This window comes from Centrocercus urophasianus, unplaced genomic scaffold (assembly GCF_019232065.1).
Source record: "Centrocercus urophasianus isolate 14NV4802_14NV808 unplaced genomic scaffold, USGS_Curo_1.0 seq_13, whole genome shotgun sequence".
Taxonomy (NCBI): Eukaryota; Metazoa; Chordata; class Aves; order Galliformes; family Phasianidae; genus Centrocercus; species Centrocercus urophasianus.
In genome coordinates this window covers 23141529-23153705 of record NW_024884475.1, presented here as the reverse complement: position 1 = coordinate 23153705, position 12177 = coordinate 23141529, and the positions used below count along the sequence as shown (strand labels likewise).

The window sequence follows — 12177 nt, the reverse complement described above, 5'->3', positions numbered from 1 at the left end:
ATTTATGGAGCAACCTGATGAGCCTATTGGGCGAGTTGGTCCGTCCTTGTAGTGTGGGTTCCTACCTGTTTGGGTGTTTTATTTATTTATTTATTCCCCTCCCCCTCCTCCCTTTCCCCACTGTGTGCCGCTCGGGGAGGGGGGGGGGGGGGTTGGGATCGGCAGGGTCGCTGTTCCCCAGCCTCTCCGGAACAAAGTCGGGGACGGGAGAGCGCCCGCACGCCCATGGACGCTTGGGGGGTGCCCGCATCCCGTTGGAGTCGCTGCCGCGGGGCTCGGCTACTGCTGTTGCTGCTCACCGTGCGCCTGGGGAGCGGGTGAGTGAGGGGTGCCGGGTGTGGGGTGCCTTGAGGGAGGAGGAGAGGGTGTGTTGCGAAAGTGAAAAATGAAGCCAAATAATGGAAAGAATAATAATTAAAAAGGTCCTCCGATAGGCTGCGGGAGATGAGGGAGCCGCCGAAGTAAAACTTCTGCCGCATCCCACTTGTTCGCGGGGAGAGTTTCGCACCGTTCTCCCCGTGCAACAAGCTGCCTCCGCCGCCGTGCCCCCGCGTTTCCCCGGAGGTTCTGGCTCGGCGCTGCGGGGCTGCGAGAGGCAGCTGCGGGCGAGAGAGTGGGCAGCGCGTGGTCGGGGGCTGCCAGCCCCGGTCATGCACGGCCCCAGCAGAGGGATCGGGCCCATTCGTGCCTGGCTCCGTGGAGTTGGCGTCGATCTCTTGGGGCGGGGGGGGGAAGGTGCTAGATTGAAGTGCTGAAGGCACAACAGTTGGGTGCTGTTGTGTAAATGTGTTATTAGTATCCACGAGAGAGATCTGATTTTTCAACTTCAGTAATAATTCAGTGATAATGTGCATCATTCCACAGGTTATAACAATCACGCAGCAGTGTTGCCACGGCTGTTGCTCAGTCTTTTTGAAGGAAGATCAAATTATCATTCCAGGAGGCTAAAGCAGATGTGGCAAAAAATAAATCTATAAACAATTTTATTTTATTTTTTCCCTACAAGCCTACTAGAATGTAGATCCCTTTCTCAAACTGACTGATCTTGTATCAATATCTGTGAAGTATGTTGATCTCAGAGCATCTCTAGAAGACTGCTGTGTTATCTCAGTTATTATAGTTTTCTTATTCTGTCTTTTAAAACCTTGTCATATTATGGAAATATTTTTCAAAAGCAGTGATGGAAATTATACCAGTGCAGCTGTGCATTTCAGAATGCTTCTTAATGAACATATTGTACCTCAGGTATGAAATAATTACCAAGCGGTTTGAGAGAAAAGAATCTGCATGCTAATTGATCAGTTCAAAGTCTTGGCTACAGGGAGGAGGGCTAGCTGAAAAAAAGTTACTTGTTCTTTTGTCAAAGTAGTTGTGATTACAGGACTAAGTGTAGATTGTTATGTATGCGTCTCATTAATAGTAGCAGTTATGAAGAAATTGATGAGAAGTTGTCAGTGAGAAATAGAGGTGACTTGTACACATTATTTTATTCTGTGCTTCAAACATCTCAAATAAAATGTAACCTTTAGTATAAATATGCATGTATCTGAATGAACACTTTTCAGCGTTGCCTTTTTTTCAGAGGCTACATAGGAAAATGGTGACTACTGAGAGATTTCTGTTGTTATTATTTTAAGTGGCTGCAAATGGACATGTTTTTCAGATCCTGGTTCTCTGATGTGTGCTGCATTACAACTCTGGGCATTTGCAGAGAGCTCAGGTGCTTCTATGCCCTTTAGCAGCCTGCACAAAGTAGGATGGAAACACCATTCTGCTTTGGATTCCTTTCTGTAGTTTCAGCTAGAGCTTTTCCTTGAAGTTCAAGCAAACACGTATAGAAGCAACTCTCTCAAGAATAGGCTGGGCTGTGCCAATTCTAGTTGGTTTTCCAAAAACCATCCTGAGGGAGCTAGCTCATCTTTCAAGGTATACTTTTAAAAAGTTGCAAATTGTGGAAGTTTTCCTGTGCATTTCACAGAATCATAGAATGGTATGGGTTGGAAGGGACCTTAAAGGCCAACTAATTCCAAAACTCCACTGATACACCAAATATTGAGGCTGGGCAGAAATTAGTTATAATGTGTGAAGCTAAAGCCTAAGTGAAGAAATCAGAAGTTGACATCAACCAAGAGTTTATCCCTTTTAGTGTATTGCTCCCAAAAACATAGTGTATCATTAGATCAAACTTCCTTCGCTGAAGGAATTTGCAGCAGTTGAACTCTGTTCCATAAAGCAGTTGTTTTCCCATGGTTCTGTACACATGGTACAAACAGATCAGGACTTAAGAGCCAGTACATTGCAGAGGGATGTTTTCAATAGCTACACCTCGTTTGTAGGATAATTAGGGCTGTGAGCCTTTCCAGTGGATACGCTTTAGAAATGAGTATTTCCCCTTCCACTGCAGTCTTACACATTCAGCACACCCATTATTCTTACTGAACTCAAATAAATGGATAATTCATAGGGAGACCATGAGGGCTGACAATATAATTAATATTGCTTAGGTCTTAGTATACAGGTACAGATACACTGCAATATTTCTTTTAATTTTTACAGAATGGAATGGAATAGCTCATTTGGAAGGGACTTTTAAATATCAAATCCAGCTGCCTGGCCACTTCAGGGCTACATGAAAGTTAGAGCATATTAGTGAGGGTATCCTCCAAATGCCTTTACCGTTCAAGTGATAGGTGTTGGTCAGCTTTTGTAAGAGTGTTTTTTCAGATTTACTAAATTTTCCCACATCTTCTCTTTAGATTTTTTACCTGGATGTTCTAAAAAACAGTTATAAACACTCCATCACTATCTGACTGGCAGTAGGAGCAAATGCCAACTAACATTTTCTTTTCTACTTCTTGGTATCTGTTAGGAAAATACTTATGTGAGAGTTGCTCTGAAACTAATGACTCTTATTTTATTATGCTGGCCCAAGATGCCAGAGGCAAATGTTGGTGTTACAGTAGTTAGAGGTTGAACCTTCCTGCCAATTTCCATTACATTTTGTTACTGTGCAACAATGACAGCAGAGGGGCAGTCTGACAAAATGGCATCTCACTTGGAAAAGCATATGAAGCAAAAGTGTGTCACTGAATTCTTCCATGCAGAGAAAATGCAACACACTGACATTCAACAACACTTGCTGAACACATATGGAAACCAAATGGTGAGCACAGCAAGGTGGTGAGTGGTTGCATTTCAGCAGTGGTAACAGTGATGTGGAAGACAAGCCACGTTCTGGATGTCTATGCAGATATTTACAAGTGTGGCATATAGGCTCTATAGGTTCCTTGCTGGTGAAAATGTATAGGTAATGGTGGTGACTGTTAAAAAGTTTGCTATAACAAACTGTTATTTTACTCTTTGAATCTGCTAGTTTCAATGGAAATAAATAAGAGGCATTACTTTCAGAGTGACTTATGCATAATACAGCTTATGTTTTCTTCTTGGATAAATTTCTGGATCAAAGTAAAACCTACCATAATAACATTGGTTTCTTAATGCTTGATAATAGCAATGTAGTATTTCATTTGAACACGTGATATTTATTTGTTACTCTTCATTCATGAAGAAATTGTTACTTAGAACAGTCAGTTGTTTAAAATACAATTTATTAACAGTTTATTCATTTCCAAAATAGAAATAGTTAAATATCAAGAATTACTAATTTTGTGCGTAGTTTTCTTTTCTTGTAATGGATTTAAATAAAATCTTTGAACCATGGCAATTAGAAAAAAATTCTCAAATTAAAAAATATTTTGAATTGGTTTTATTGTCCTGTTTGTTAAACACTATGTTTTTAAATAAGAACATCCTTGCTTCTAAGGTAAGCCTTACTAAGTTGGGTAGAAAATATTATAGGTGGGCATTCATTGACTTTGGTCAGCTTTTTCACAAATACACGAGTCTGATCGCAAGAGGTAGAAGGACCTGTGTTTTTTCTTTGAAGTAGTAGAGGAACTGTAACAATCTGGGTTGAAATGCAGCATCTAGATTGTATGGCCAGTACGCAGGACTACTTAAATGGAGATAACTGAGTTTCTTTGCATATACCCTGTTATGAAATGAGTTGCTCTGGTATGTGCTGTCATATATACTGAAGAGGTTGTGTATTTTGAACAAATGGGGAAAAAAAGGTGAACATCCCCCAAGATAAGAAAAGAACCATTTTTAATAGTAATATTTATGAGAGAATTTTGCCTCGTTTTTTTTTTTAATTACCTGCATAGTCCTGTCTTGCACAGCATGCTAAATTGAGCAAGCACTTGGATAAAATAATAATATCATAACACATTTGGTAAAAAATGGTGGAGATAAATTATAGTTATACATGGCAGCACACTGACAGGAGCATTTCAAACGGTGGTGGATGACAGTGACACTGTTTTATTTCTTAACAACTTAACAGTAATAATTTGTAAGGAGGAGTAACTTGGATGCAATTGAATTAAGCTGAAGGTGACATGGAAGTCCTAATTTTTTCAATTTTTACTTGTGTGAAGGTTTTTTTTAAGAAGGCTGGAAATAATGTGATGTGTTCAGTGGCCTACTGGCCTATGTAAAAGCCCAGTTCTGCATATTTAAACTTAAAATGTTAAATCATGCAGTGACACTGGAGATGTTGTAATAGAGCTGACGGTAGACTAGAACAGTCATCAAGAATTGGTCGGAAAGGAATTTACTTTGAAGAAGAGGGGAATCTCAGTGATATGGCAAAGATGAAAAGATATACTTTCTTGAAATAATACGCTTTCACTAATGGATGTTTATACCTGCAGGATCTGCTGTGATAATCTGGTCCAACATCAGAATAAACTAAGCTGCAAATCTTCATCTGACTTCTGCATCAACTTTGTTGCTTCAGTATAATTGTTCTGTCCCTGCATATAGATCTGATGAGAAGCCTAAAATATTTTACAGCATTTCTAATCTGATATTTTACTAGTTTTTTTTTACCCTGTGCCATATGCTACAATTGGCCCAACCACTGGATGCCATGTGTTTTGGTCCATTTTTAATGAATTCTATGACCATGTTCATACCTCTGGTTCTGTATGGCAAAATATTAGTGCAGACCTATGGCTGCAGTTGCTATTTAAGAATGGGGGAGTGGTCTGCACAAGCTGCTTTTTACTAGAAAAAAGCAGTTATAAAACCTCATTCTTGACCAATGTGCCTTGGTCAAATTTTGCCTTGAAGGGATCCATCAGAGAACCTCTAATTCATCCTGAAAATTCTAAGGGTATCTCTTTTTGGGTTAGAAAATATTCCATGTTCTGTTTTCAGCATGGTTTTTCATGGCATCTTGCAGGTTACTTCCCTGTTTGGAGAAATTTTCTCACCTCCCAGGTGAGAAACTTCTGTGTAGTTACATGCCTTGCAGTTCTTGTGGAATGAATGATCTAGTCCAAAACAAAAGTTTTATATAAATATGTTGCAGTCAGGGATATTCAGAGCAGAGTAAAATTTTCCATTGAATTGGATTTACCCAAGCTACAGTCTCCTGTTGGAAGTATTTCCTTGGCATATATAGTTTAAGAGGCAACTTGACAGCAGCTTACATTTTTCTCTGAGATAAGTAAACTGAGCTACTTAAAATTCTTCAGCAAATATTGAATTATTAGTTTAGCCATTTTATAAACCCTTTGCAATTTTTCTTTGAAGAGCAGACCTCAAAAATGGGCAGATTATACAAATATTAGCCTCACTGATGGTATATACATGCAGAATATTGCTTCCCTACTCCTTAATATTCCTGGGATAATATATGGGATTAGCTCCAGTACTGCCCTGGTGTACCTTGTGTTCCTTTTACTTTCTTGATCCTCAAATCCTTTTCCTCATTCGTGGTAGGGTGTGAATGTCTGTCTGGGTTCCTAAATTACATGTACTCATTTTTCTTGTTTTCAAGAAGATACACAGAAATTGCAGATAGAAAGGATCTGAGGTAACATGAGATACATTCCCTCTGGATTAAATTATTCAAGGTTTTATAGAGTTGCTGATGGTTAATCCATTTAATATGGTTTTCTTCCTATTTAAGGCAGTGTACCACGAGGCATTAAGTCTTATTATTAATAATTTAATATTATAGTCTAATTTGTCTTTCAGAACAAAGTTCAGTTGGATGAAATTTATATTACGAAAAGTTGTATATTAAGTATTAATTTACGTTGCTAACTCTGTCACTAATAATTTTTTATCATCATTGTGCAATGTCACATTTACATGCCAGAATAAATTATGTAGATGTTTTTAAAAATAAACTAGCCTCTAAGTTTTCCTTGAGGGAGAAAGGTATTTGACCTCACTAGCTCACAGCCTTTTGATATGTACAGATTTTGTCATGTCTGCTACTGGTGAGCAGTGGAGGTAGATCCTAGCATTTTGCTTTTTCAGTGAAGACCATAAATCCAATGGCCTGCAGATGGATCCTGTAGAGAACTACTCCAACAACCATACATTTCATTTACCATCTGACAAGAAGTGGGACTCTGTTCTTGTAAAATATATACATGTTATAGTACAATGGAGAAAATTTTGCTTGCAGAGTGGCAGCAAGCTTTTTACTGCATAGTTTAGGAACTTGCATTAGCCCTTACTGAGTATATTTACATGTTTGTGTTATTATTCATTAATTCCACTGATGTTCACACTGGTCCACAATTGCCTAACAACAATTACACTAAAATGTTAGTAGATCCTATTAACTGTATTTCTCTTAGAGATATGTTGTAATTGTCTGGTTATTATAGTTGTCTGGTTTTTCTATATTAAGTCAGTTTCGTCTATATATTGCAATTATGGTATGCTGTTCAATTCAAGACTCTATTACTACTTCAGTCTATATATATTTCTTAGTCTGGTATCTGCTCAGGTGTGTGCCAGAACTTGGAAGCATTCTGAATAAGCTTGTTTCATTTGTGTTTTGATATTTCTGTAGTAGATTCCCAGTTACCTGAAGATTTTTCAGGAAATATGCAGTGAATTCTGTTATAAAAAATGTTCACATGAGTATGTAGAAATACCAGCAGTTGAAATAATTGAAAATACCCAAAAGAGCTTATTTTTTTATCCGTTTCATGTGAAATAAGTGAAATTTTAAAGTTAAAAATCTAACAAAGTAGAATCTGAGATTTGAAGAATTCTGTAGAGCCATAGGATGTAATTTTTTTTTTTTTTTTTTTTGAGGTTCTATTTCTCAGTGTTCATTTATATTAGTTTTGGTTTAGGCCTAGGTCTATTCCTGAAAATGTTTCTTGAATCAAAACACTTAACCTGCCAACAATACATCAGTTCATTTTGAGCTTGATGATGATTAAACTTTTGTCAGTCAGCTGCAGATAAAAATCTGCCATCTCTTGAACTGAGTTGTGATATGCAGCACATGGATTTACACGTGTTTATGTGATTATCCTAGTCTGGCACTCCTAGGAGATCTGTTACTGCTGTGCTTAGTAATTTTTTCATTTATTCAGAGGCATGCCTATTCAACATCATGTCCTTCCTTAGTAGTTTGGGCATGTTCTGTACTTTATTTAGTATTGAATACCACTTGTCTCTATTCATTTATATGTACTTAAGCTTTATAATTTGCTATGGCTGTCTTTTTTTTTTGTTCTCTGAATCTAAACTTCTTCCCCAATATTTGATCTGACTGAGCAGTGGAATATGGCTGCTTACACTGTTTACATTTTAAGTACTTGCTTGTATGGTCTGGCTAAAACTCACAAAGAAGATAAGACCAATTGAGAAGGTATGACTTACAAGTCTACATTGTGAGGTTTCATTGAAATCCATCTGAAAAGAATCTCCCAAAGACTTTCAGTTCATTTACTCTTCAGTTTCAGCCAAGAATATACAGATTTTCTTAAGACCTACTTTATCTTCCTGATATATTTTATTTTCTGCTATGTACAATGATGGGAAAGCTCTCTTTAGAAGAACATCTTGTAGAGGAAGATCAATTCATATTTATTGTATAAAAATTTTAAAAATTTTAAAACATCTTGATTACTAAGATTAAAGTAGAGATAGCATAAAGGTTCTGCTAACTTTTCAGCTACAATTAGAAATATTTGTACTAAAAAAGTACCAACTTACAGAAGATAATGGCCACTTTCAAGTACTTCTTTAGACACAGAACAGCCTTAAGATATTGTAGTAATGATTTTCTGAGAATAGGAGGAGTACTTTCACTGTGATTGTGGGTGTTACAATCAATAAGTTACCAAGCTTTGTTAGCCAAAACAAAACACATTCTGCAAGTTTGTAATCAGAGCATTGAGTAATTGGTGTGAGGAAAAAGGACAAGTGAGAAGCGTGTTCTTTTTTCCTCACTTAGCTAGGGCAGAAAAAGGACTGCTCTGGAGTAATACTGTTAGCATAGTTTTTACTGAAGATAATTTATAATGTTTAACCTATTGAGAGACTGCGTATACCAAGTTCATATATCTGATGCTGGGGCTGCCATTCAGAGAGACCTGGAGAGGCTGTGAGGAACATTATGAATTTCATAAAGTCTGAATGTAAAGTTGTGCAGGAAGACTCCTCGCAGCTGGATGGGCTGGGGAGATGCCCTGTCCGATAGAGGCTGTGTTGGACAGCATGGTGCTTTGCCACCAGGTCAGGGCTTTGTGAACAAGTACACACTCAGGAGGCTGAGGATAGTGATTGGTCCCCTCTGCTCAGCTCCTGTTAAACCATGTGTAGATACTGCACTCAGTTTTGAGTCTTAATTGGAGGATTTAGCAGTAGGCCACCAAGATCAGACCCTTGACTTGTGAGGAGGAGCTATGAGACTGGACCTTGTTCAGTCTGGAGATAGCCTTGAGGGGACCCAACTGCAGCCCAGTACTTAATGAGAGGGGACTGAGAAAATCTTTTCACAGTGCTGCTTGGTAAGAGAATGACGAGCATTGATGATGAATTGCAATAGGGGAAGTCCCAGTAAAGTATAAAGGGAAAAATAATCACTGTGAGGATAGCTAAGCAGTGGTTCAAGTTGTCCAGTGAGGCTGTGGGATCTCTGTTGCTCTAATTTTCAAAGACCCAACTGGACTATGCTCTGCAGATAGGCAGATGTAAAGAAAATTTTTAGTTGGTTCTTGGACTGTGACCTGATAGGAATAGTTGTGCCAGTTATACCAGGTTGAGCACATCAATATTTGCATGAATTTTCAAGTGAAAATTAACTCAGTATTGTATGAGAGGACTGGTGGATAAAGAATCACTGTGATACTTTGATTCCAGATGATAATTTCTGGGAGATTTTTGAGGCTACTTGAACTAATAAGAACAAATTTGACAAGTGTCGTTTCAAGTATTACAGAGCATTTAATGGAAGTTGACATTTAATGGAAGGAGGACAGAAATTTGTGTTGGTCTTGAAAAAAGTTTTTCTGTAAAGTATCTTTCATAATACTTGTTGTTATGAATGTCAAAAATTCACATTTCTGTAAACATTATTTGTGGTCAGATTGTGCCTTTATTAAGTGATCATAATTACGTCTGGTTGAATTGTTCTTAGTTCTTTTTTTGCATTAATATCACAGAAGATCATATAACCTGAAGTTCATTTTATAAGAAATCTGATAATGCTTTTAAATTATGATCTTGCTGCGACTAAAATTAATTGCACTAAACTTATTGAGTGTGGGAGAAAAGTTTCATGTCTTTCAGAGATGTAATTCAAAGCTGTAATGACTTGGAAGAGCTCGATCACCCGATACTTATGATATTCATTAAGATGCACAAGTCTGATAGTATTCACGTTCAGATTTGGGGAGTCACATTTCTCCTTACAGGGGATGAATGGATGAGATACCATCTTTTATTATGTTAGGACTGTGATTTTAATTTTTTTTTTAACAACACTTTACCTATTTGATATTATTTATCCTAAAAATGGTTTGTTTCTTTCTCTATGCTGGGAATCTTATAATTTTTTTTTAAGATTTTTTTTTATTATTATTTTATTTTATTTTATTTTATTTTGCTGTCATAAGGTCCAGATTCAGGACAGGAAACAGGACAGAAAATGGTGAGTAGTTTGAGAAGTATGAGATTAGGGAAGGAAAAGAGCATAAGAGAGTTGGTATATATAGAAGAGGAATCAATCCAATAGTATGTGGTAGATACGCTGGAAAAAAAAAAAATTATATATATATATATGTAGGGAATAAATACTACGGTTACTTCAGGGGGATAAAGAAAGTTATTTTTATATACAAAAAAAAGACACCAGACTCTGGCAAAGCAAAGCAAAAGGGGTGAGAGGAGACAATAAATTAACAAAGGCACCTGAGATGAAATGGATGGGGAGAAAAGAGAGATTTTCATCAGTGTCAAACCAGTTTAGGAAGAATAAAGAAGCAATATGTCAACTCTATCCCATAACACTGGAAAAAGCTAGTAATACTCTGAAAACATGTTTTAAATAGCTGCATCTCTTTGTTTGCAGCTATGGTATTTTTCTGGACATTTTCAGTGATGAATAAAGCATACCAGTAAAGAAGATGAAGAAATAATAGAGTTTATTTCCACTGAAAATTCCAAAAACAGATAAGTGTGAAGTTGGTCATCGAGTTTTGAAAATAAATTTTGAGAGTTCCCATGTCTTGTTTCAGGTCTTTTTCATGTGTGGGAGTTGGCTGGGTCCTCTGATTCCATGTTCTCATTGGTGGTACAGTGAAACACACATCCTCAGTGCAGCCTTATCATGCTTGGTGTCATGGAGCAAGATTATGTCTAGTTAGATGTCTGACCTGCTGGAAGCCTTCCCTGCAAAATTTATCAGTCTGGACTGACATTATAAAATATTATATGGTTAAATGCTGTATTTTGACCAACTTCTGAAATGGTGTTTTTAGTAACAATATATTTTCCCATTTTTGCAGTTTGAGGATATTACAAGCCAAGAAATGTTGGAATAAAAGATTTTAAATGAATACTCAAAAAGCAAAAATTAAACTGTGAAGTTGTGATGGTTGCAAAACTAATAACTAAACTAACTTGTGGGAAGCTCAAGTGAATAACACTGTTTTTAGCATGATTTATGATTAACCTGTTGATTCTTGTATGTAACATGACAAAAGCATATGGACTGCTAGGATCTTAGCTATAGAAAGAAGCAGAGTATATTGATTGTGGAGTGTCTTTATTTTTTTAAAACTTTCTCTCGTGGATTTTATTCTTGTGAATGTGGCCAAGATGTGATCTTCCCATTTCTGCTGTGCTCTGTCATTATACAAGCGTTTAAATGCTGGGTAGGAGGCACGTGCTAGGAGCAGACCTATCTGTGGTGCTTTCTCTCTGAAGTCCTACTCAGTATATTTAGTGAGAGCCTTTTGTTACTTGACTGTGGCAAGTGAAGTGCAGATTCCCTTCTCTTAGCCTTTCCTTTCCTTTGTAAATGCTCTACTTGCGTCTTTAGCTGCTGAACCAGTTCACTCGTTGGGCAGAAGAGCAGAACTGAGATGGTCTTCTAGAAATTCAAATATTCCAACATCTAGTCACTAAAAAGATCTTTCACTTTTGTCTCCTGTTTTGATATCTGTTCTTTTAGCCTATCTTGAGAGGTCAGATGTGTGAGATGCCCTATGCAAGGCAGTGGGTTTCTTAACTTACTAAAAGCAGAGGAAGTTATTAGTTCTTCTGAAGTAAAATACAATTATGCTGATTTTATTCAGATGAGAGATCTGATTGTGGTTTTTTGTTTTTTGGACTTGAGTGAGTTTGCTGGAGAAGTGTTACAGTCACTGACCACGTATTGGTAAAATTCACAGAGTACTCGCTTTTTGACTGCTGTTGAAGAAGTTCCTCAGCAAAATGGGCTAACACAAATATTCTTGTGGGTTTCATTGATGTGTGTAAGGCACAATGAAAAATGACATTGTTCCTTTCACCTCTTTCAGTATAGAATTTATCTGAAACACTGTGTATGCGCATATATATATGAAATAAAGTATGCACTTAAATATAAGTGCTCAAACAGAGAGAATATTCTATGTAAAAAAGGAACACTTTATCTCCAAACAGACAAAGCTACTGTGCATTACTGTTTAAACTCCTAAAAGCCTCTGAGAGCTTGATATTGCTTGTGAAAAAGCATGAAAAGTCAATGAAGATAACTGAAGTTTTCTGGCCAGTCTCTAGTGCTTCTCCTGAAGCCCATGGATT

The 12177-nt window shown here is 37.3% G+C and overlaps 1 protein-coding gene across 1 annotated transcript in view; it reads left to right on the top strand.

Annotated features, from left to right (window-relative positions):
- The first annotated feature begins 225 nt into the window (after positions 1-225).
- Positions 226-12177, top strand: part of GABRG1 (gamma-aminobutyric acid type A receptor subunit gamma1) — a 47977-nt gene continuing 36025 nt past the window's right edge. Inside the window, exon 1 of the mRNA XM_042812012.1 lies at positions 226-317. Coding sequence (XP_042667946.1) covers positions 226-317 — 92 coding nt within the window. The remainder of the gene's footprint in view (positions 318-12177) is intronic.